The sequence below is a fragment of the Symphalangus syndactylus genome, chromosome X, assembly GCF_028878055.3.
Source record: "Symphalangus syndactylus isolate Jambi chromosome X, NHGRI_mSymSyn1-v2.1_pri, whole genome shotgun sequence".
Lineage (NCBI taxonomy): Eukaryota > Metazoa > Chordata > Mammalia > Primates > Hylobatidae > Symphalangus > Symphalangus syndactylus.
The window spans coordinates 157759944-157783349 of record NC_072447.2 but is presented as its reverse complement, the minus strand read 5'-3'; the positions used below and the strand labels follow the sequence as shown (position 1 = coordinate 157783349).

The window sequence follows — 23406 nt, the reverse complement described above, 5'->3', positions numbered from 1 at the left end:
TTATGGGCGGGTTCTCAGGCCCCGGTGCAGTGGGCATGATGTGGGCAATGGCAATAGCATTGATGGGGCATCCTCCTACATCCTATGTGGTTGAAGCTCGTCTTTGCCGTGGCAGCAATGGGTTGGGTGGGTCAATCCCCTGGCACACAGGTGATATGTGTTGGTGTTTGCCAGCAGTGGTGGTATTGGTATGTTGGGTCAGCCCAACTTCAGACCCTGAGAAGAGTACTCAGGTTCCACTGGTATGGACTGGGCTGAGAGATCCCCAGGCCTCTGGATAGCATACTTGAGTACTGGGGGCATAGGACTGGGTTAGTGTACTTGCCCTCAGGGACCCTGGTTAGTGTATTCAGGCTATGGCTGTGATAGGCAGGGGCAGGGTTGTCTCCAGGCTGCCGGCAGGATGTTCAGGTGGGGGCAGTGGTGGCTGCACTGTGGGCCTGCCATCTGGGAGGATGGGGCCATTGTTATTGTCAGCAGTGCAAGCAGGCACTTGTGGGGCACACAGCCTGCTCATACCTTGGTCCTGCAGCCTACAGCAGCACTAGTAGAACTTTTCCTTGGGGCATGTAAAAGTGCCAGGCCTTCCCCATCTCCCTCCTGGGCCTGATGGTGGCAGTGGCAGCATTAGCCCCAGGGCAGGATGCAGTTCTTTGGGGACTGGGCTCTCAATGGTACCAGCTGTAGTCCTGTCACCATATAGGGTGGGACCACTATCAGTGGGAGCAACATAGGCAGGCACCTGTGTGTTACATGGTTTTCTTGCTCTTTCGTTTCACAGCAGCCTGCAGCAGCAGCAAGGATGGGATTCGTCCTCAGAGTGTGTGAAAGTGCCTGATTTCTTCTTTCCCTCCTTGGCCAGTGGTGGCAGCAGTGGCAGTGGCACCAGGGCTAGATGTGTTAAGGCAAAAACTGCAATTACTTTTGCACCAACCTAATAGTTCTTTGAGAGCTGGGCTGTTAGTATTATCTCCATGGAAGGGGCATATACTAGCTACATCTAATCAGCCACTATGAACCTGACTGGTGTGAGATGGTATCTCATTGTGGTTTTAATTTACATTTTTCTATTTTTTTTTTTTTTTTTGAGACAGAGTCTCGCTTTGTTGCCCAGGTTGGAGCACCGTGGTGCAATCTCAGCTCACTGCGTCTCTGCCTCCTTGGTTTAAGCAACTCTCATGCCTCAGCCTCCCTGAGTATCTGGGACTACAAGTGCGCACCACCATGGCCAACTAATTTTTTTTTATTTTTAGCAGAGACGGGGTTTCACCATATTGCCCAGCCTGGTCTCAAACTCCTGAGCTCAGGCAATCTACCCACCTTGGCCTCCCAAAAGTGCTAGGATTACAGGTGTGAGCCACTGCACCAGAACTTAATTTACATTTTTCTAATGATTTGGTGATGTTTAGCATTTTTTATGTGCTTGTTGGCCATGTGTATGTCTTCTTTTGAAAAGTATCTGTTCATGTCTTTTGCCCACTCTTTAATGGGGTTGTTTGGTTTTTGCTTGTTAATTTAAGTGCCTTATAGCTTCCAGATATTAGACCTTTGTCAGATGCATAGCTTGCAAATATTTGCCCCATTCTGCGTGATGTCTGTTTACTCTGTTGATAGTTTCTTTTGCTGTGCAAAAGCTCTTTAGTTTAATTAGGTCCCATTTGTCAATTTTTGTTGCCATTGCAATTGCTTTTGACGTCTTCGTTATGAAATCCTTCACTGGGCCTGTGTCCAGAATGGTATTTCTTAGGTTATCTTCCAGGAGTTTTGTAGTTTTAGGCTTTACATTTATAAGTCTTGAAACCATCTTGAGTTGATTTTTGTATATGGTATAAGGAAGGGGTCCAGTTTTAATCTTCTGCATATGGCTAGCAGTTATCCCAGCACCATTTATTGAATAGGGAATCCTTTCTCCATTGCTTGTTTTTGTCAACTTCATTGAAGATCAGATGGTTATAGGTGCACAACTTTATTTCTGGGCTCTCCATTCTGTTCCATTGGTCTATATCTCTGTTTTTGTACCAGTACCATGCTCCTTTGCTTACAGTAGCCTTGTAGTATAGTTTAAAGTCAAGTAATGTGATTCCTCCAGCTTTGATCTTTTTCCTTACGATTGTTTTGGCTAGTCAGGCTACTTTTTGGTTTCATATGAATTTTAGATTTTTTTTCTAATTATGTGAAGAATGTCATTGGTAGTTTGATAGGAATAGCATTGAATCTATAAAATGCTTTGGGTAGTATGGCCATTTTAACAATATTGACTCTTCTTATCCATGAACATGGAATGTTTTCCTATTTGTTGGTGTCATCTATGATTTCTTTGAGCAGTGTTTTGTAATTCTCATTGTAGATATTTTTTACCTTCCTGGTTAGCTGTATTCCCAGGTATTTTATTCTTCTTGTGGCTGTTGTGAATGGGATTGCACTCTTGATTTGGCTCTCAGCTTAGATGTTGTTGGTGTATAGAAATGCTACTGATTTTTGTGCATTGAGTTTTGTATCCTGAAACTTTGCTGAAGTGCTGATTTTTTTTTTAAATCAAATCTAGGAGGTTTTGGCAGAGACTATGGGGTTTTCTAGGTATAGAATTATATAATCTGCAAACAGAGATAGTTTGACTTCCTCTCTTCCTATTTGGATGTCTTTTATCTCTTACTCTTGCCTGACTGCTCTGGCCAAGACTCCCAGTACTATGTTGAAACTGGACATCCTTGTTTTGTTCTGGTTCTTAAGGGGAATGCTTCCAGCTTTTGCTCATTCAGTATGATGTTGGCTGTGGGTTTGTCATAGATGGTTGTTAACTATTTTGAGGCATGGTCCTCCAGTGCCTAGTTTGTTTTAACATGAACAGATGCTGAATTTTATCAAAAGCCTTTTCTGCTTCTATTGAAATGATCATGTAGTTTTTGTTTTTAGTTCTGTTTATGTGATGAATCACATTTATTGATTTGCATATTTTGAACCAAACTTGTATCCCAGGGGTAAAGTCTATTTGATTGCGGTGGATTAGCTTTTTATTGTGCTGCTGGATTTGGTTTGCTCATTTTTTCTTGTGTTTCTTTGAAACTTGCTTATTTTCTTTGGCTTTCAACAGCCTATTGTGATTTTTCAGTATGTAGATTTCTTTGTGTTTATCATCTTTGGGGTTGAGATCCTTGGATGTGTAGATTAATATTTTTCATCAAGTTTTGGAAATTTCTGACAATTATATTTTCAAATATTTTGTCTGTCCCTTTTTGTCTCTCTGCTTTTTCTTGGACTCCAATGACTCATATGTTATGATATGCATTGAATTTTGTCCCTCCAAAATTCATATGTTAAAGTCATAACCCTCTATATCTGAGAATGCAATCTTATTTGAAGATAAGGTCTTTACAGAGGTAATCAAATTAAAATGAAATTATTTAACTTATATTCTTATAAAAAGGGAAAATTTGGAGACAGATACATGCAGAGGGGAAATGATGTGAAGACACGGAGAAGATGGCTATCCACAAGCCGAGGAAAGTGGTCTGGAACATATCTTTCCCTCATATCCCTTAGAAGGAACCAACACTACCAACACATGGTCTCAGACTTCTGGCCTCCAGAACTGTGAGATATGTTTCTGATGGTTAAGCCACCCAGTTCGTGGCACTTTGTTATGGTAGTCTTAGTAAACTAATACAGGTTGTTGTGTTCGGTGCTATCCCACAGGTCTCTGTAGCTCTGTTGATTTTTCTTAATTTTTTTCTTTCTGTTCTACAGATCAAGTTATCTCTATTAATCTGTCTTTAAGCTTGTTGATTCCTTCTTCTGTCAGATCAATCTGTGTAGTCTCCCTAGTGAATTTTTCATTTCAGTTATTATATCCTTCAATTCCAGAGTTTCCATTTGATTCTTTTTTTATAATTTCTGTCTCTTTGTTGATGTTCTGTGTGCTAATTGTTCTCCTAATTTCCTTTAATTCATTAAACATGGTTTATTTTGTTCTTTTGTTCTTTGAGCACATTTTTTGTCCTTGTCTGCTGTGTGCAACATCTGAGCCCCTAGAAATGGTTTTTGTTGACTGCTGTTTTCACCCCATGTATGGATTACACATTCTTTTTTATTCTCATGTCTAATATTTTTTAAGGAAAATTGGACATTTTAGACAATATTACCTCTGTATCAGCATAGCTTAGTGGTCAGTTAATGGTTGGTCAGAGATTGCAATTAAAGTCTTTAACCAGTAAGGCTAAGTTCCTACCCTTTGAAAAGTGGATCTGCATGTGGGATGGGAAACAAATTCAAAGTTCAGGCTGTTTACAAGCCTGTCTCACTCTTACTTTCTGTGTGGACAAGGACTCGTGTTCTCCCAGGGACAAGTGCATATCTAGGATCCACTTTGACCTTTCGTAAGCAAGTGTGCAGTTTGTAAATATACGTGGCCTGCCAAACCCCCAGTGATATGTGAGAACTTTTCAAGGCCTACTTTGGCTGTCTCATTACCCGGATATCCCTGTTAAATTTCTTGCTGGCCAGCCTTCTGGCCTGTGGCTCTCTACAACCATTATGGAGGCTTTAGGCTAGCTGTCATATTGGCCTTCCTTGATTGCTTGCCACTGATTTTGCTATTGTTTTCAGCAATGCCACTGGATATGGGTTTTATTGTGATCTTCTGCAAATGATGGCAGCACCCTCCATCAGTGGAGCTTTCAGTTCTTAGGGCTTCCACTGCACATTTAAAATGACCATGCCACAGAGCTGGTGGAAGGAATGGGAATGACCCCAGGTTAAAATGCCATAGATTTCTACCATTCGTACTCAAGATTCAATAGTTTTTCTTGAATTAATACTTTCAATTTGTTGTATGATTTTGTCAGTTTCCAGAGTCATGATGTGGTTGTTTTTGACAACTTTGTCCAGTTTATTTTTGCATTTTGAATAACTTTACTGAACTCCTCATTCAGCTATTCCTGTCTCCCCTGTATTTATTTTAGGTATCTATTATGGGTGATTTATTTTTTCTAATTGGATAGTTAGTTTTGTTTTATTTTGTAACTTGAGATAAATAGACATTTGGGATTTCAAGTTCTTAGATTGCTTCTTGTACTGCACAAAAAGTATAGGAAAAATTGTTTTTATTTCAGTTCCTAATACAGTCATTATGTTCAGATGTAACTGCCAGTCATTCAGGAAGTTAAATGCTCTAGCTGTTGGCTTGCAGCCTTTCAGGAGATGCTGTTTCTTTCTTTGTAGTAACCATAAAGATATCGAAGTTGGCCCATATGAAGTTGCTGCTCTGACTAGAATTTCCAACTGCGGCCATTCCCCAGACATTTCTGATTATTCTGCAACCAATAATTGTTGGATCTCGATTTGTTAATTCACATAAAAATGTATTAAGTCCTTAGTATATGTTTGATACTGTGGAGGTTACAAGTAAATTTACTCTCCAAACTCGTGGGATTTGCAGCTTAGCTAGAGAATCAAAGCTTACATACTTGATGAACCAATTAGGAGGACAGTTAAAATCAAGATAACACCAGCACATTTGGTTCAGATAGTATGCATCACTGGCCATCAGGAAAGATAGAAATCTGTGTAGTCCAAATGAAGTGAGGAAGACTTCTTTGAATGAACAGATTTCGAAATGGTCTTTGAAGAAGGAAGAGAGATTTTATATAGAGTGAAGAGAGCATCCCAGGTTGAAGTATTATGAGCAACACCATGAACAGGACCATTGACATCTCCTGACTAGCTTAGTGTGTCTCTTTTAGTCACATATACCTATTCTCTCAGCGTGTACCTCTCAACCCATAAAAAGGGAGTTCTGGTACCTTAAGTGGCCATTCACAGGGAAATAATGAACCATTCAATCTAACATTGGCTCATCTCTTACTTGACTCTCCCAGGAACCAACTTTGCCGTCTGTTCTTCTGTTGTATATCTGCCTTATCCTTCATGTTGAACACTCATTGTTACCTTCTGTCCTCCTGACTACAATCTTATATTGTCATGTTGGTAGGTCATCCTTGGACAGTCCTTGATGGTTTATTTCCTGGTTTTAGCATTGCTCACAACCTTCCTGCTCAGACTGGAAGAAATCCTTCTTGGATTGTGACATCTGCCTCTTAGAAAAATATATCTTTGACACAATGATTCTAGTGTCAACATAGTATACCCTTGGAGGAGATAATGGTGCCCCAGTGACAATATAGCTGGAAAGTGTGGCCCAGAGATAAGAAACTGTGTTTCTTCAAATTAAGAATGCTAACTGGCCAGATAACAGAATCCAGGAGTATAATCACTAATCTTGAAGTCATCTTGCTCCATCTACTGTCCCTGGAAAACACACAGATGCACATAGCCTTGGTTCAGGCTTTACTTTAAAGGTGTTAATTATACAGCATTGCTTCTGTTGGAACATTTTTTTTCTGGCTATTCATCATAGTGTCTCAGATTCATAATGGTCCCTAGGTTTTCAAAGCAACCCAAGGCATTTAGGGGGCTCTTCATTTATACTGTATCTTATCCCACCACATCTGTGCATCTGAGAAAGGGACTTCTCCAACAGAGCAATGCAGGAGACCCCCACAGGGGTGATGGGGTGCCCTACCTATACTTTTACTACAAACTCACAGCAGCCAAAGGCTACCCCCAAAGGACAAGTGGGTGGTCCCCATTTTCAAGTCAGTATCTCCAGAGTATCGAGGCACCTCTTCCACCTAGCAGTAGAGTCAATAGATTTAATTCAGAAGCAACAGTATACCAACACCTGTGCTCAGCAGAGCGTGGTGGACATTCAGAAAAACCTTACGTGGCACCTGGCAAATAAATGTGTGGATGAGGTGTGTGTGTGTGACTGTGGATTGGAGGAACTGAACTTTCACTGCCATTTGTAAGTCTTGATGGGCTAAGTCCAAGCCCTACTTTTCTGCCCATATTATAATGCCACCCCAGTGTGCCTCTGCGGCCCCTAGAAGCCCTTTTAAGACCTTTCATGGCAGTGCATCTGACATAATGTCTTCTGGTACATGGAAACATGAAGTCCATGCATTGGAACCAAGGACATACCAGGAAACCCAAGGGGTAGTTTCACCTACTCTTGACCCTAGACCACCCTTGTTTGACCTAAACTTTGCCTCAACCTTGTCCTGCCCTGCTTTTCAGTACCACAAGCCATATCCATTATGGTAAATACACTGATGTAGTTGGCTATGCCCTGCCTGATATTATTGTCTCTCACCAAAGGCCACAGTTGTCACTGCCTTTCAGACTCCAAATTCTTTAAGGTCTTCCCTTTCCTCTCACAGCATACTGTTGACAGTAAATACATATAACAGTGCTTATTCTCCTTTCACATACAAAAGATCTGAAATGCTCTGCTTAGTCAATTATTATAAACTATTTCTGCTTTTTGACTTCACTGTTTATGTCGTATAATGCTTGTAGACACTTTGCTTAACTCATACCTTTTCCTTTTGGATTGTAGTTTTTGCTCCTCCATGCTCTGAAACTACCTCTATTCTGGCAGCACATTTTAAACCCACTTTGGCTAATGCTTTTCATATTCTCACCTGGTAACTTAAACTCTTACTACCTAGATGCTATTGGCAATCCATTTTGGCCTATGTTAGGATCTATACATAACTAGCCCATTGATGGTAAAGTATATGTTAGTGACTAGAGCAGACTAGTGACAAACTGTCCACATTGGGGCTGAATATGGCTTGAAGATGTGTTTTTGGCTCATATTATTGTGGCATTGTTGAATTTAGTCACTGTGATGCCCACCACAATGTGCCACTCATATCTCCTACTAAAGGGAGTATAGCTGACTGAGGGCCCAGCTGCTGTGTTCTATCATCCATCATTGTTTCTTTCTTCCAAGGCTATACTTCCCATCGACTGTTCCAAACTACTGAATGACCATGGCAAGAATACTAATGAAAGCCCATTCCTTGGAGACCCAGACTCCTTTAATGGCCACCTTTGGCTTGAGTATTCCCCAACAGCCTTCCTGGAACTTTCTTAGATCTGCATTGCTGTCTGAGACTGTGCTTCCTTCCTTCTGTCTTCCACAGGGATAGGACCTATACCATGGTCTGATGACCCTCCAAGTCTAGACACTCTTCCCACTTCCCCTCACATATCTTTTCCCCAGTAAATTACTCACACATCTATTTTTATCATGGCATCTGCTTTTTTAGAAGACCTGAACTAATACAGTTGTTGGCATTACAATTTGGGAGATTTCGTATATAATCTGTATATCTGGCTCATTTCAAAAATTCTGAAGATTACAACACTAGGCCTATCTGTCCATAATCAGCTGGAACTAAGTAGTGGCTATGATTTTTGGACATTTCAGTTCACCCCTCTCTCTACAACACATTGTCTCTTATACTCGACTTATTTATGTTACTTGCCTAGCCCTTGTGAGCATTTAATTTTGAGTCTTTGAAAAAAAGGAACATTCTTTTAATTCATGCAATCCAACATATTATTTTGCTGATTGTGATGGAGAAAATGGCATAGACCCTGCTCCCATTAGAACTTTTTCTTGTAATAAGGCAACCAAACATTAGCCAAACAATCACAGAAATAAAAACAAATAAATAATTACAAGTTGTAATAAGTGCATTGAAGAATAAAAGGATCTATGAGAAACTAACAAATGTTAATCTTCTTTTCTCTGGCTACACCAATTCCTTTGGTAGTCTCATCTAGTCTCCTGCCTTTAAATACCAACTATGGAACAACTACCAAATTTGTATCTGCAGCTCATATCTCTCCCCCGAACTCAAGACTCATGTATCCAGCTGCCTCTCTGATATTTCCACCTAAAAATCTAATAGACATTTCAAATTTAACAGATCCAAAACTAAAATTCTAATCTGTTTTTCCAAACATCCTCCAGCAGTCTTCCCCATCCTTTCAGTTTTTCAGTCCAAATACCTTGGGTTATCATTCATTCCTTGATACGGTTTGGCTCTGTTCCCCCCTCCTGCTATCTCATCTCGAATTGTAATCCCCACGTGTCAGAGGAGGGGCCTGATGGAAAGTGATTGAATCATGGGGGTGGACTTTCTCCTTGCTGTTCTCATGATTGTGAGTGAATTCTCGGGAGATCTGATGCCCTAAAAGTGTGGAACTTCCCCTTTTGCTCTATCTACCGCAAAGGTCTCTGACATGCCCTGGAGACATTTTCTTCATTGTTTTGACTATTAACATTTGGCTTCTCTTTACTTACGGAAATTTCTGCAGCAGGCTTGAATTTCTCCCCAGAAAATGGGTTTTTTTGTTTTTTTCCTTTCTATCACATATTCAGACTGCAAATTTGCCACATGCAATCCAACATATTGCTCTATCTATCTCTTGCTACCATGTAAGTTGTGCATTGCTTCCCCTTTACCTTCTGCCATAATTTTAAGTTTCATGAGGACTTGCAGCCATGCAGAACTGTGAGTCAATTAAACCTCTTTGTTTTACAAATCACCCAGTCTCAGGTAATTCTTTATAGCAGTGTGAAAATGGACTAATACAGAAAATGGGTACCAGGAGAGTGGGACATTGCTATAAAGATAACTGAAAATGTGGAAGTGACTTTGGAACTGGATAATGGGCAGAGGTTGGAACAGTTTGGAGGGTTCAGAAACAGACAGGAAGATGTGGGAAAGTTTGGAACTTCCTAGAGACTTGTTGAAGGGTTTTGACCAAAATACTGATAGTGATTTGGACAATGAAATCCAGGCTGAGATGATCTCAGATGGAACTGAGGAACTTAATGGGAACTGGAGTGAAGGCCACTCTTGCTATGCTTTAGCAAAGAGACTGGCAGCATTGTGCTCCTGCCCTAGAGATCTGTGGAACTTTGAACTTGAGGGAGATGATTTAGGGTATCTGGTGGAAGAAATTTCTAAGCAGCAAAGTGTTCAAGAAGTAACCTGGCTGTTCCTAACAGCATAGTGTTATATGCACCTGGGTGTTCCTAACAGCATACTGTCATGTGCATTCACAAAGAAATGGTCTGAAATTGGAACTTATATGTAAAAGAGAAGCAGAGCATAGAAGTTTGGCAAATTTGCAGCCTGAATATGTGACAGAAAGGAAAAAACCAAAAAACCCATTTTCTGGGGAGAAATTCAAGCCTGCTGCAGAAATTTCCACAAGTAAAGAGAAGCCAAATGTTAATAGTCAAAACAATGAAGAAAATGTCTCCAGGGCATGTCAGAGACCTTTGCGGCAGCCCCTCCCATCACAGGCCCAGAGGCCTAGGAGAAAAAAAAAGGTTTCATGGGCCGGGCCCAGGGCCTCCCTGCTCTGTGCAGCCTTGGGAAATGGTGCCCTGCATCCCAGCCACTCCAGCTCCAACTGTGGCTTAAAGGGGCCATGGTACATTGCTTCAGAGGATGCAAGCTCCAAGCCCTGGTAGTTTCCATGTGGTATTGGGCCTGTGGGTGCACAGAAGGCAAGAATTGAGGTTTGGGAACCTCTGCCTAGATTTCAGAGCATGTATGGAAACACCTGGATGTCCAGGCAGAAGTCTGTTGCAGGGGCAGAACTGTCATAGAGAACCTCTACTAGGGCAATGCAGAGGGGAAATATGGGGTTAAAGGCCCCACACAGAGTCCACACTGGGGCACTGCCTAGTGGAGCCATGAGAAGAGGGCCACCATCCTCCAGACCTCAGAATGGTAGATCCACCAACAGCTTGCACTGTGCACCTAGAAAAGCCACAGGCACTCAATGCCAGCTCGTGAATGAAGCCTCAGTGGCTGTACCCTGCTGAGCCACAGGGGCAGAACTGCTCAAGGCTGTGGGAGCCCAACCCTTGCATCAGCATGCCCTGGATATGAGAAATGGAGTCAAAGGAGATTATTTTGGAGCTTTAAGATTTAATGGCTGCCCTGCTGGGTTTTGAACATGTGTGGGGCCTGTAGCCTCTTTGTTTTGGCCAATTTCTCCCATTTGGAATGGGAGCATTTACCCAATGCTTGTACCCCCATTGTATCTTGGAAGTGACTAACTTGTTTTTGATTTTATGGAATCATAGCAGAAGGAACTTGCCTTGTGTCTGATAAGACTTTGGACTTGGACTTTTTAGTGCTGAAATGAGTTAAGACTTTGGGGGCTGTTGGGAAGGCACGACTGGGTTTGAAATGTGAAAAGGACATGAGATTTGTGAGGGGCCGGGGTGGGATAATATGGTTTGGCTCTGTGTCCCCACCCAAGTCTCATGTCTAATTGTAACCCCCAATGTTGGAGGAGGGGCCTGGTGGGAAGTGATTGAATCATGGCAGTGGATTTCCCCCTTGCTGTTCTCATTATTGTGAGTGAGTTCTCATGAGATCTGATGGTTTAAAAGTGTGGCAATTCCCCCCACTCCTGCCATCATGTAAGACGTGCCTTGCTTTCCCTTCACCTTCTGCTATGATTGTAAGATTCCTGAGGGCTCTCCAACCATGTAGAACTGTGAGTCAATTAAATGTCTTTTCTTTATAAATTACCCAGTTTCAGTAGTCCTTTATAGCAGTGTGAAAATGGACTAATACATTCCTCTTTATCTCACACCCCATATTCAATTCATCAGCAAATGCTGTTGTTTCTGCCTTCAATAAAACAGACTCTGACCGTTTTTCACCACCTTCACTGCTACCGCCTTAGTCTAAGTCACTATCATTTCTTGCCTGGATTACTCCAATAAATCCAGTACTGTAATAGCCTACTAACAGGTATCCCTCCTTTCCTTGGCCCGTTTACAGTTTATTCTCAATACAGCAGCCAGAACAGTTCATTTAAACTGTGTCATCATGTTACCTATTAGTTTTAAAACCCTACAATGGTTCATCATTTCTATCAGAGTAAAAACTAAAGTTTTTATATATTAGCTTATAATGCCCTACATGATCTAACCAGACCTATTTATTCCTACCTTTCTCACTTCATCTCCTATTATTTTACTTCTTGCTTAGTGAGCTCCAGCTACAATGTTTTTTCTTTCTTTTTTTTTTTTTTGCTGCTTTTTTTTCTTTTGGCCACAACAGATATAATCACAACTTAGAGCCTTTGCATTGGGTATCCCCTCTGCCTAGCCTACTTTACCCCAGATATCCTTATGACTAACTCTTCCTTTGATCAAATGTCATCTTTCTTAATGAGGCCTACCCTGACCACCATGTTTCAATGTCCAACTTCCATCACACTGCTTTATCCTGCTATTTTTTATAGCTTACTATATATAACTTATTATGTTTATACTTAATTATCTACCTTCTCCCACTAGAAGATAAACTTGAAAGCAAGACTTTTTGTCTTCTTTGTTCACTGGTATATCCCTAGTGCCTAAAACAATGTCTAGCACAAAGTAGACACCTGAAAAATATTTGTTCAAATGATTAACTAATTAATTAGTTAATAAGAGTGTCAGTGAAGGTTTCTCAATGAATTGATATTTAATCTGAGACCTAAGGAATGAGCAGGAAGAACGAAGGGGAGAGCATGGTAAGCAGAGAAGGCAATATATGTGATGGTCCTGACATGGGTGGGGCAAGATAGATTATGTAACGCCCTGAGTGCAATTGTAAAGAGATTGCTCAAACCTTTGCCTCTCCTCAAGGAGCTCATAGCAATTGAGGTAAGAAAAATAATTAAAGAAATGATTGTCATATATGTTTTAAGTGCACTAATAAGGTTATGCACAGAGACCTGTGAATACACTGAGTAGGCAGTTGCTAACTCTTCCTAAGGGAGCTGGGAATATTTTACGAAGAAGGTGACATTTGAGCTAAGTCTCAGGCAGGAGAGTGGCATGATGAAAGTGTTTTAAGAAGATTAATCTGGCAATAGTATGGACAATGGATTGGAATATGGATGGACTGAAGGCAAGGAAACCATCTAGTCTATGGCAATAGGCCAGGTATGAGGTGATGAAGGAATCTATAGGAATGGAAAGAGAAGGACAAATCTGAAAGACATTTGGAAGGAAAAATTGACAGGAGCTAAATGCACTCTTGGCTTTAAGCCTTTCAGGAGGTAATGCTTCTTCCTTAGTAATAACCATGAAAAGATTCAGATTGACCTATTATGTAATTGCCTACTCTGACTAGAATTTCTAGCTATGGCTGTTCTCCAAAAGTTTCTGTTATTATGATTGATACTTGTTGGACCTTAATTTACATTACAATGGCTTTAGACTCTAAAGGTTGGGAAGCTCTCAAAAACATAATTTTGACTATGAAACAGCAAATTATTCTATTAAAGGAGAAAAGAGGAAAACCATGGGGCCACATAGGAAGTTTTACAATGAGTTCATACTTTCTTTTTTTTTTAAAAGATAATATATAAGAAATAGGAAAAAGGGCACAAACACAAGGATAAATATAACTGGTGACACGTGCCTAAAGGGTTAGTATTTGGAAGGATAAGGTCCAAAATTACCTCAGGCTTGTAGAAATGCATATTTGTAAAGACAACAAGAACAATATTTTAACTATACTCTCAGAAAGAAAAAGTACATGTGTCCTGGAATGGGTAAATTGTAACTCAGTTGATATTACTAAACTACTCTCAGTAATCAAAGGCATTAAGGAAAATAGGAAAGGTGCTTTAAGATTGGATTTATATAAATATATTACTGAGTCTAACAGAAAAAGGGGGAGTCTTCAATCTTCTAATCAGTGAGCTAAATGTCTCTTAAGTTAGCTTCTAAAACAAATTTTCAAATAAGTGAGTACTTAAAAAATTACAGTTATCAACAAAGCCATTCAACACAAACCCAGTTCTTATTTCTGACAAGGCTATTAGAGGTAGTTTATGGAAATATGGCAGACATAATTACATATCTTATATGAATGAATGAAATTTCAGCAAGACTAACAAATCATTTACGATAACCTTCTGGACAAGATAATATGGGTTATAAAAGTAATATAATTATGTATTAATTAATTAAATCACCATATTCAAAGAGTGCTGATTAACATATCATAGGCAAAGGATGAATTTTTTGATGAACTGCTGTATACCCTACCTTTGGATTGACCCAGTCAATATTATTTACTTAAGCAAGATATCTTAAGCAGACATTAAGATTAAGCAGACATTTTAGATTTAAAGAGGCTATGATGCTGGAAGAATAATAATTCAATTCAATTTTCACAAACATTTATGGAGTTCTGCTAAGTACCAGGAACCATGCTAGATGTTAGGGTATCAAAATGAATGAGACAGATAGGCCTTCCTATTGAGGAACATCCAGCATTATTAGGGGGAAAGACATATAAACATGTCATTTCAACATAATGTATTAAGAAGAAAGACATAAAGAGTATTATGAGAGAACAAAAGAAAGCTACCAGTTTATTCTGGGAGTTTAGAGAAGACTTCTTAGATGAGATGATATCTAGCCTGATTCTTAAAAGATGAATAAAAGGTAGAGTAGGAAAGGAAGGGCTTCCAGTTTTAACAAAGAGCATGAACATGAGTTTCTTCAAATATGAAAGAACATGGTAAATCTGAGAGTAAGCAATAAAGTACAAGGAGGTAAGTAGCAGGAAGTTAGGCTGAGAGGTAGCTCAGAACCATGTAGTAGAAGGCATTACATTAAGGACATTGGATTTTACATTGAAAAGCCTAGGGAGACATTCAAATGGAGTGACACACTGACATATTTTAGTTAACTCTTCCTACCATGTGCAAAAAGTTTGAAGGGAGGGCAAGAGTGGATAGGTCAATTAGAAGGCTGTTGCAGTCTTTAAGTGAGAAATAATGATGGGCCTGGACAGGCATGTTGGCAAGTAGAGATACACTATGATGGGTGAAGTTTGAGAATCATTTAGGGGATAAAAGTTATCATGACTTGATAATTGACTGGGGGGGGAAACTTTTTTTAATGAGGTATCGAGTTTGAAGCACTGATTTTTGAGTTACACAACTGGTTGAATGAGACTAGAATTTACTGTGAGGAGGAACTCTGTGGGAGGAGACAGTTTAGGTGTGGGGGGATCATGATGTCATTAAAAGGTGCTTCAGGAGGATAGGAATATTTTTGGTTGCTGATATATTTTCAGCGCCTTTAACAGTGTCTGGCACCTAATATGTATAAAGATCTGATATATTTGCAATAGGAGTCCTAGAAAAAAAGGAGAGAGAATGGTACAGAAGCAATATTTGAAGACATGATGATGAGGAATTTTTTTTTTTTTTTTTTTTTATTATACTTTAGGGTTTTAGGGTACATGTGCACAATGTGCAGGTTTGTTACATATGTATCCATGTGCCATGTTGATTTCCTGCACCCATTAACTCGTCATTTAGCATTAGGTGTATCTCCTAATGCTGTCCCTCCCCCCTCCCCCCACCCCACAACAGTCCCCGGAGCGTGATGTTCCCCTTCCTGTGTCCATGAGTTCTCATTGTTCAATTCCCACCTATGAGTGAGAACATGCGGTGTTTGGTTTTTTGTCCTTGCGATAGTTTACTGAGAATGATGTTTTCCAGTTTCATCCATGTCCCTAGAAAGGACATGAACTCATCATTTTTTATGGCTGCATAGTATTCCATGGTGTATATGTGCCACATTTTCTTAATCCAGTCTATTGTTGTTGGACATTTGGGTTGGTTCCAACTCTTTGCTATTGTGAATAGTGCCGCAATAAACATACGTGTGCATGTGTCTTTATAGCAGCATGATTTATAGTCCTTTGGGTATATACCCAGTAATGGGATGGCTGGGTCAAATGGTATTTCTAGTTCTAGATCCCTGAGGAATCGCCACACTGACTTCCACAATGGTTGAACTAGTTTACAGTCCCACCAACAGTGTAAAAGTGTTCCTATTTCTCCACATCCTCTCCAGCACCTGTTGTTTCCTGATTTTTTAATGATGGCCATTCTAACTGGTGTGAGATGGTATCTCACTGTGGTTTTGATTTGCATTTCTCTGATGGCCAGTGATGAGGAGCATTTCTTCATGTGTTTTTTGGCTGCATAAATGTCTTCTTTTGAGAAGTGTCTGTTCATGTCCTCTGCCCACTTTTTGATGGGGTTGTTTGTTTTTTTCTTGTAAATTTGTTTGAGTTCATTGTAGATTCTGGATATTAGCCCTTTGTCAGATGAGTAGGTTGCAAAAATTTTCTCCCATTGTGTAGGTTGCCTGTTCACTCTGATGATAGTTTCTTTTGCTGTGCAGAAGCTCTTTAGTTTAATGAGATCCCATTTGTCGATTTTGGCTTTTGTTGCCATTGCTTTTGGTGTTTTAGACATGAAGTCCTTGCCCACGCCTATGTCCTGAATGGTATTGCCTAGGTTTTCTTGTAGGATTTTAATGGTTTTAGGTCTAACATATAAGTCTTTAATCCATCTGGAATTAATTTTTGTATAAGGTGTAAGGAAGGGATCCAGTTGCAGCTTTCTACATATGGCTAGCCAGTTTTCCCAGCACCATTTATTAAATAGGGAATCCTTTCCCCATTGCTTGTTTTTGTCAGGTTTGTCAAAGATCAGATAGTTGTAGATGTGTGCTATTATTTCCTCAGGCATGGTTAACTTCTTGTTCCTTTGCACCTTTCACTGTGTTGTATGCTTAAAACTATTATAAATAGTTAGTAGTTATCATCCTGTACTTGTCTTTCTTCCCTGCTAGATTGTGAACATCTTGAATGGTGGCTAGGACTGCTGATTTACTTATGTTTGTATCTTAATACTTAAGAAAGTACCTATTATAGCCGGGCGCGGTGGCTCACGCCTGTAATCCCAGCACTTTGGGAGGCCGAGGAGGCGGATCACGAGGTCAGGAGATCGAGACCATGCTGGCTAACACAGTGAAACTCTGTCTCTACTAAAAATACAAAAAATTAGCTGGGCATGTGGCAGGTGCCTATAGTCCCAGCTACTCGGGAGGCTGAGGCAGGAGAATAGTTTGAACCCGGGAGGCGGAGCTTGCAGTGAGCCGAGATTGCACCACTGCAATCCAGCCTGGGCGACACAGCAAGACTCCGTCTCAAAAGAAAAAAAAAGTACCTATTAGTAATATTTATTTTGTGAAATAATGAAGTGGGTGAATATACTTAAGAGTAGATTTTTGGGAGATTATTCGATGTAGTGGGAGAAGAGTATTTGATTAAGAATTTAATATTTGACTAGGAGTTGGAAATTTTTTTTCTTTGAAGATCCAGATAGCATATATTGTAGACTTCATAGACTACAAAGAAGAAATTCTACTCTGGTCTTGGTCTGGAGTCTTGGTGTCATACTCATCTTTGTTTTTCTTTACAACTCCTTAAAAAATATAAAATCCATTTTTAGTTTGTGGGGCACAGATTGCCAACCCCTGTTTCAGACAGTATCTATAGGTAGGAGGTTGGAAACAAGAGACAGTGAAGAAATAAATGTAACCCAGATATCAGCCGAGGAGTTTCTGTGCTCTCCTCTTTGCCCTCAGCCACAAAATCTCAATAAATTTGACTTTAGCCTTCCATTCTCTATCCTGTAATTACAGACTGCTCCCTAGTGATTAGTAAATTCTATTATATTTCTAGCTATGGCTTTAGTTTATGAGATTGGTTTCATCCCATATCAGCATGACGTTCAGTCCTTTCATCAGCTTACAACTCACATACCCACACATATGCATGTGCACACACACACACAGGCACTCACCAGTCCACTCAAGATAAGCATTTTGTGGGTTTAATTACACTACTGCATATTTGAGGGTGTAATTGAGAAGGTTCACATTGAGAACCACACAGCCTATCTGCAATCACATAGCTCTCTCAGTTTTTCACCACAGGACAAATTAATTCCTTTTAAGACCTTATGCAAATGGTGTTGTTTTATTAATTTTTCTAAAACTATGCTACTCAGCATCACCAACTCCAAGCAGGTTTATCAAGGCATTTTCCCAACAGATACAGTTTATTCCTAACAACAGCCATAATAACGATATTAATAGCAGTGATACATATGTAGGGCTTAGTATGGAACATATAATTCTAAGTATTTTAGTCCTCACAGTAAAGCCATGAGATAAATACTATTCTCAACCTCATTTTACAAAGGAAGAAATGGAGTCACTGAGGGTTTAAGTAACTTGCCCACAGCACACATAACCAGCAGAGAAGAAAGTTTCACATAGTCGGAATAGGGTTGATCAATAGTGTCACAAGCAGAGAGACCCAGAAGGATGAGACATGAAAAATAATCCTTTTACAATTATGGGTCAATTGACAGGATAATGACAGGGATACATTCTGAGAAATGCCTCATTCAGCAATTTCATGGTTGTATGAACATCCTAGAGTGTTAACAAACCCAGATGGTATAGCCTACTACACGTCTAGGTTATATGATATATATAGCCTGTTGCTCCTAGGCTACAAACCTGCATAGCATATGACTGTACTGAATACTGTAGGCAATTGTAACATAACGCTGAATATTTGTGTATGTAAACACATCTAAACATAGAAAAGGTAATGCACTGTGCTACATTACCATGTCACTAGATGATAGGATTTTTTCAGCTCCATTATAATCTTATGGGACCACCATCATATATGTGGTCTGTTATTGACAGAAATGTCATTATGCAGATGACTGTATGTATTTGGAAGGTTAAGATTAATGAATTTTTTAAAGCACTGCTTCAGTTAGGTAGTAGGGCAAAAGGAAGATTGTATGACATAAAATAAGAGTGGCTAATGAGAAAATGTACGTAATGGTTATAGATCATTTATGCTTAACTTTTCACAATTTCTGCTTTGTTTAATCCTCTGTATTGAGATCATTAAATCTATCATTTTACATAATTATATCTGTAGTGTTATTCCTATAGCTTCATAAAAGTTGTTGTATATTACTACTAACTTGTTATTATCCAATCTTCTAGGATGTGGTACCACAGATTGTCCCACCTACACAGCAGGCTTCAGGACTTGCTGAAGGGAGGAGTCATATATCCGGCCCTTCCACAGCCCAACTTCAAAAGCTTACTTCCTTTAGCTGTCCATTGGCACCATACAGCCTCCAAGTCTCTGACTTGTGCTTGGCAGCAACATGAAGATCATTTTGGTAAGAGATGTGTGAAGACAGATACTTTTTAAAACTTGTGGTAAGAAATATTTGCTTTGGCAGCACATATATCAAAAATTGGAATGATAAAATTGTGGTAAGAAAACACATAGTATAAAATTTACTATCTTAACCATTTTAAGTGTACAATTCACATTGTTATGCAATGATAAATACCTTTTGTGTGGTCTGAAAATACTTTTTGTGGAGTTGACAGGACCTCTAGCCATTTATTTTTAAGATTAGCCTACAAGTTGGGAGAAAGACAAAAATAACAGAGGGCAATAGTGAAATCCCTTCTCAACTAGGGGAAGGCAACTCAGACTGCTCCAGCCCCACTCCATCTCCCTGTCTTACCTAAGGGAAAAAAAAATAAAGAAAAGAAAGCCTTAATATACAAGGGAGAGGGTTTCAAAGACATAGACTAGGAATGTTACAACCACAGAAAGTATTAGTTGGCATACCTATGTGTGTGAGTCTTCTAAGGCTGCCATAACAAATTACACAAACTAGGTGATTTAAAACAATAGTGTATTTTCTCATAGTCTTGGAGGGTTGGTAAGGCCATACTCCCTCCAAAGGCTTTGGGAGAGAGTTTTTCCTTGCCTTTTCTAGTTTCTTATGGTTGCTGGCAATCCTTGGCTTTACTTTGCTTGTGCCAGCATTACTCCAGTCTCTGCTTTCATATTCACATGGCCTTCTTCACAATGTCTAATCTCTGTCTTCAAATATTTCTCTCTTTATAAAGATAGCAGTCATTGGATTTAGAACACACCCTAATCCAGTGTGACCTCATTTTAACTTGATTACATCTGCAAAGACGCTTTCTAAATAAGGTCACATTCACAGGTACCAGGGATTAGGACTTCAACATATCTTTTGGGGGGTTACAGTTCAATCTACCACACCCTGGAAGAGAAACAAAAACAATTGTGAAAGTCACACTTCCAAGACACAGGCCCACTATGCACTCCAAAGACTGAGAATCTGAAGATTGTAGAAAGCCCTCATCCCCCCACACCCTACAACAAGCTAATAAGCCTCCAGTTAAAATGACAATGGATTACAGCTGGAAGAGCTGCAAGAGACAGCCTGTCTCTGAGGTACAGCACAGAGGGAAGGGCCAAGGCCAAGAGAGAAGACAAAAGCAAAATCACTAGAGAAGTTTAATGCTTCTGGTACCCACAGAGACAACAAACATCAAACACAACCTAACTCCGGGCCAGATTAATATAAATATACATGGTAAAATCCTACTTACCTCAGTAGCTATTGCTCTGTACAAGATGTGTGGCTTTTAACAATAATAAAATTACAAAACTTGCTAAGGCAAGAAATAACACAATTTGAACAGACAAGGCAAGATCAGAACCAGACTTACATATGACACAGGTGTTGAAATTATCAGTCAGAATTTTAGGATTTTTTCTATTTCTGTGAAAAATGTAATTGAAATTTTGACAGGAGCTGCACTGAATCTGTAGATCACTTTGAATAGTATAGATATTTTAACAATATTAATTCTTCCAATCCATGAAGATGGAATATTTTTTCATTTATTTGTGTGTTCTCCAATTTATTTAATCAATGTTTTATAGTTTTGAGTGTAGAGATTATTAATCTCCTTGGTTAAATTTATTCCTATGTATTTTTTTGCAACTATTACAAATAGCATTGTTTTCTTGATTTCTTTTTCAGTTAGTTCATTGTTAGAGTTTAGAAGCATTAATGATTTTTGTATGTTGATTTTACTGAATTCATTAAGTCTAACAGTTTTTTGGTAGTCTCTTTAGGGTTTTCTATATATAAGATTATTTCATCAGTGAACAGAGACAATTTCATCTCTTTCTTTCTTATTTGCATGTCTTTTATTTCTTTTCCTTGCCTAATTACTCTGGCTACGACTTCCAGTACTATGTGGAGTAAGAGTAGGAGGAGTGAGCATCATTGTCTTGTTCCTGATCTGAAAGGAAAAGTTTTCAACTTAAGACCCTGAATGGCTAAAGCAATCTTGAGCAAAAAGAACTAAGCTGGAGGCATCATACTACCCGATATCAAAATATATTACAAAGCAATAGTAATCAAAACAATATAGTACTGGCATAAAAATAGACACATTAACGAATGCATTATGAATAAACACACACACACACACACACACACACCTTAAAATAAACAAGCAGGACCTCACATGTAGGCATATGATATTAAAACTGCAGAAAACCAAAGACAAAGAGATATTCTTGAAGGCAGCCTAGTGGGGAGAAAAATACCTTACCTACAGAGAAACAGATAAGAATTGCAGTGGACTTCTCATCAGGAACTGTGCAAGCAAGAACACAATGGAATGACAACCTTAAAGTGTTAAAGGGGGGACAACTACCAATGTAGAATTATATATCCAGCAAAATGATCCTGCAAAAGTGAAAGATAAAGACTTTTTCATACATCAATACTATTTTGATTACTGTTGCTTTGTTGCATGTTTTGAAATTGGGAAGTGCGAGGCCTCCAATTTTGGTCTTATTTTCAAGACTATTTTGACTATTCAGGGTCCCTTGAGATTCCCTATGACTTTTAGGAAGGTTTTTTTCTGTTTCTACAACAAATTCCACTGGAGTTTTGATAGGCATTGCATTTAATCTGTAGATCACTTTGGGTAGTATGGACATTTTAACAACATTAAGCCTTCCAATCCATGAGCATGAGATGCCTTTTCATTTATTTGTAACTTTCTTTGATTTATCATAGCAACATTTTGTAGTTTTCACTGTACAAGTGTTTCACTAACTTGGTTGAGTTTATTCCTAAGTATTTCATCCTTTTTGATGCCATATGCAGAATGCTGAAACTGGATCCCTTCCTTATACCTTATACAAAAATTAACTCAAGATGGATTAAAGACTTAAACATAAGACCTAAAACCATAAAAACCCTAGAAGAAAACCTAGGCAATACCATTCAGGACATAGGCATCGGCAAAGACTTCATGACTAAAGCACCAAAAGCAGTGGCAACAAAAGCCAAAATAGACAAATGGGATCTGATTAAACTAAAGAGCTTCTCCACAGCAAAAGAAACTACCATCAGAGTGAACAGGCAACCTACAGAATGGGAGAAAATTTTTGCAATCTATCCATCTGACAAAGGGCTAATATTCAGAATCTACAAAGAACTTAAACAAATTTACATGAAAAAAAAACAATCCCATCAAAAAGTGGGCAAAGGATATGAACAGACACTTCTCAAAAGCAGACATTTATGCAGCCAACAAACATATGAAAAAAGCTCATCATCACTGGTCATCAGAGAAATGCAAATCAAAACCATAATGAGATATCATCTGACACCAGTTAGATTGGCAATCATTAAAAAGTCAGGAAACAACAGATGCTGGAGAGGATGTGCAGAAATGGGAACGCTTTTACACTGTTGGCGGGAGTGTAAATTAGTTCAACCATTGTGGAAGGCAGTGTGGAGATTCCTCAAGGATCTAGAACTAGAATTACCATTTGACTCAGCAATCTCATTACTGGGTATATACCCAGAGGATTATAAATCATTCTACTATAAAGACATATGCACACGTATGTTTATTGCAGCACTGTTCACAATAGCAAAGACTTGGAAACAACCCAAATGCCCATCAATGATAGACTGGATAAAGAAAATGTGGCACATATACACCCTGGAATACTAGACAGCCATAAAAAAGAATGAGTTCATGTCCTTTGCAGGGACATGGATGACACTGGAGACCATCATTCTCAGCAAACTAACACAAGAATAGAAAATGAAACACCGCATGTTCTCACTCATAAGTGGGAGTTGAACAATGAGGACACATGGACACAGGGAGGGGAACATCACACACTGGGGCCTGTCAGGGAGTGGGGTCTAGGGGAGGGATAGCATTAGGAGAAATACCTAATGTAGATGACAGGTTGATGGGTGCAGCAAACCACCATGGCACATGTATACCTATGTAACAAACCTGCATGTTCTGCACGTGTATCCCAGAACTTAAAGTATAATAAAAAATAAAATAAAATAAATAAATGGAATTTTTTCTTAATTTTTCTTCTTAGATTGGTAACCATTAATATATAGAAATGCAATGCATTTTATGTATTGCTTTTGTATCCTGCAAATTTTCTGACATCATTTATTAGTTACAATACTTTGTATTGCATATGGAATATTTAGGGTTTTCTACATATAAGATCATGTCATCTGTGAATAGAGACAATTTTACTTCATCTTTTCCAATTTAGATTTCTGTTACTTCTCTTTCTTGTCTAATTTTTCTAGCTAGGAATTCCAGTACTTTAACAATAGTAATATTGAGGGTGGGCATCCTTTCCTTATGAT

General features: G+C 39.1%; 1 protein-coding gene across 4 annotated transcripts in view; it reads left to right on the top strand.

Moving 5' to 3' along the window:
• The window catches only part of TMLHE (trimethyllysine hydroxylase, epsilon), a 95110-nt gene that overhangs the window by 31509 nt on the left and 40195 nt on the right, over positions 1 to 23406 (top strand). For all 4 annotated transcript variants that reach the window (XM_055269460.2, XM_063634656.1, XM_063634659.1 and 1 more), the window contains one exon: positions 18854 to 19035. In XM_055269460.2, the coding sequence (XP_055125435.1) occupies positions 18855 to 19035 (181 nt within the window). In that variant the 5' untranslated portion in view covers position 18854. The remainder of the gene's footprint in view (positions 1 to 18853; positions 19036 to 23406) is intronic.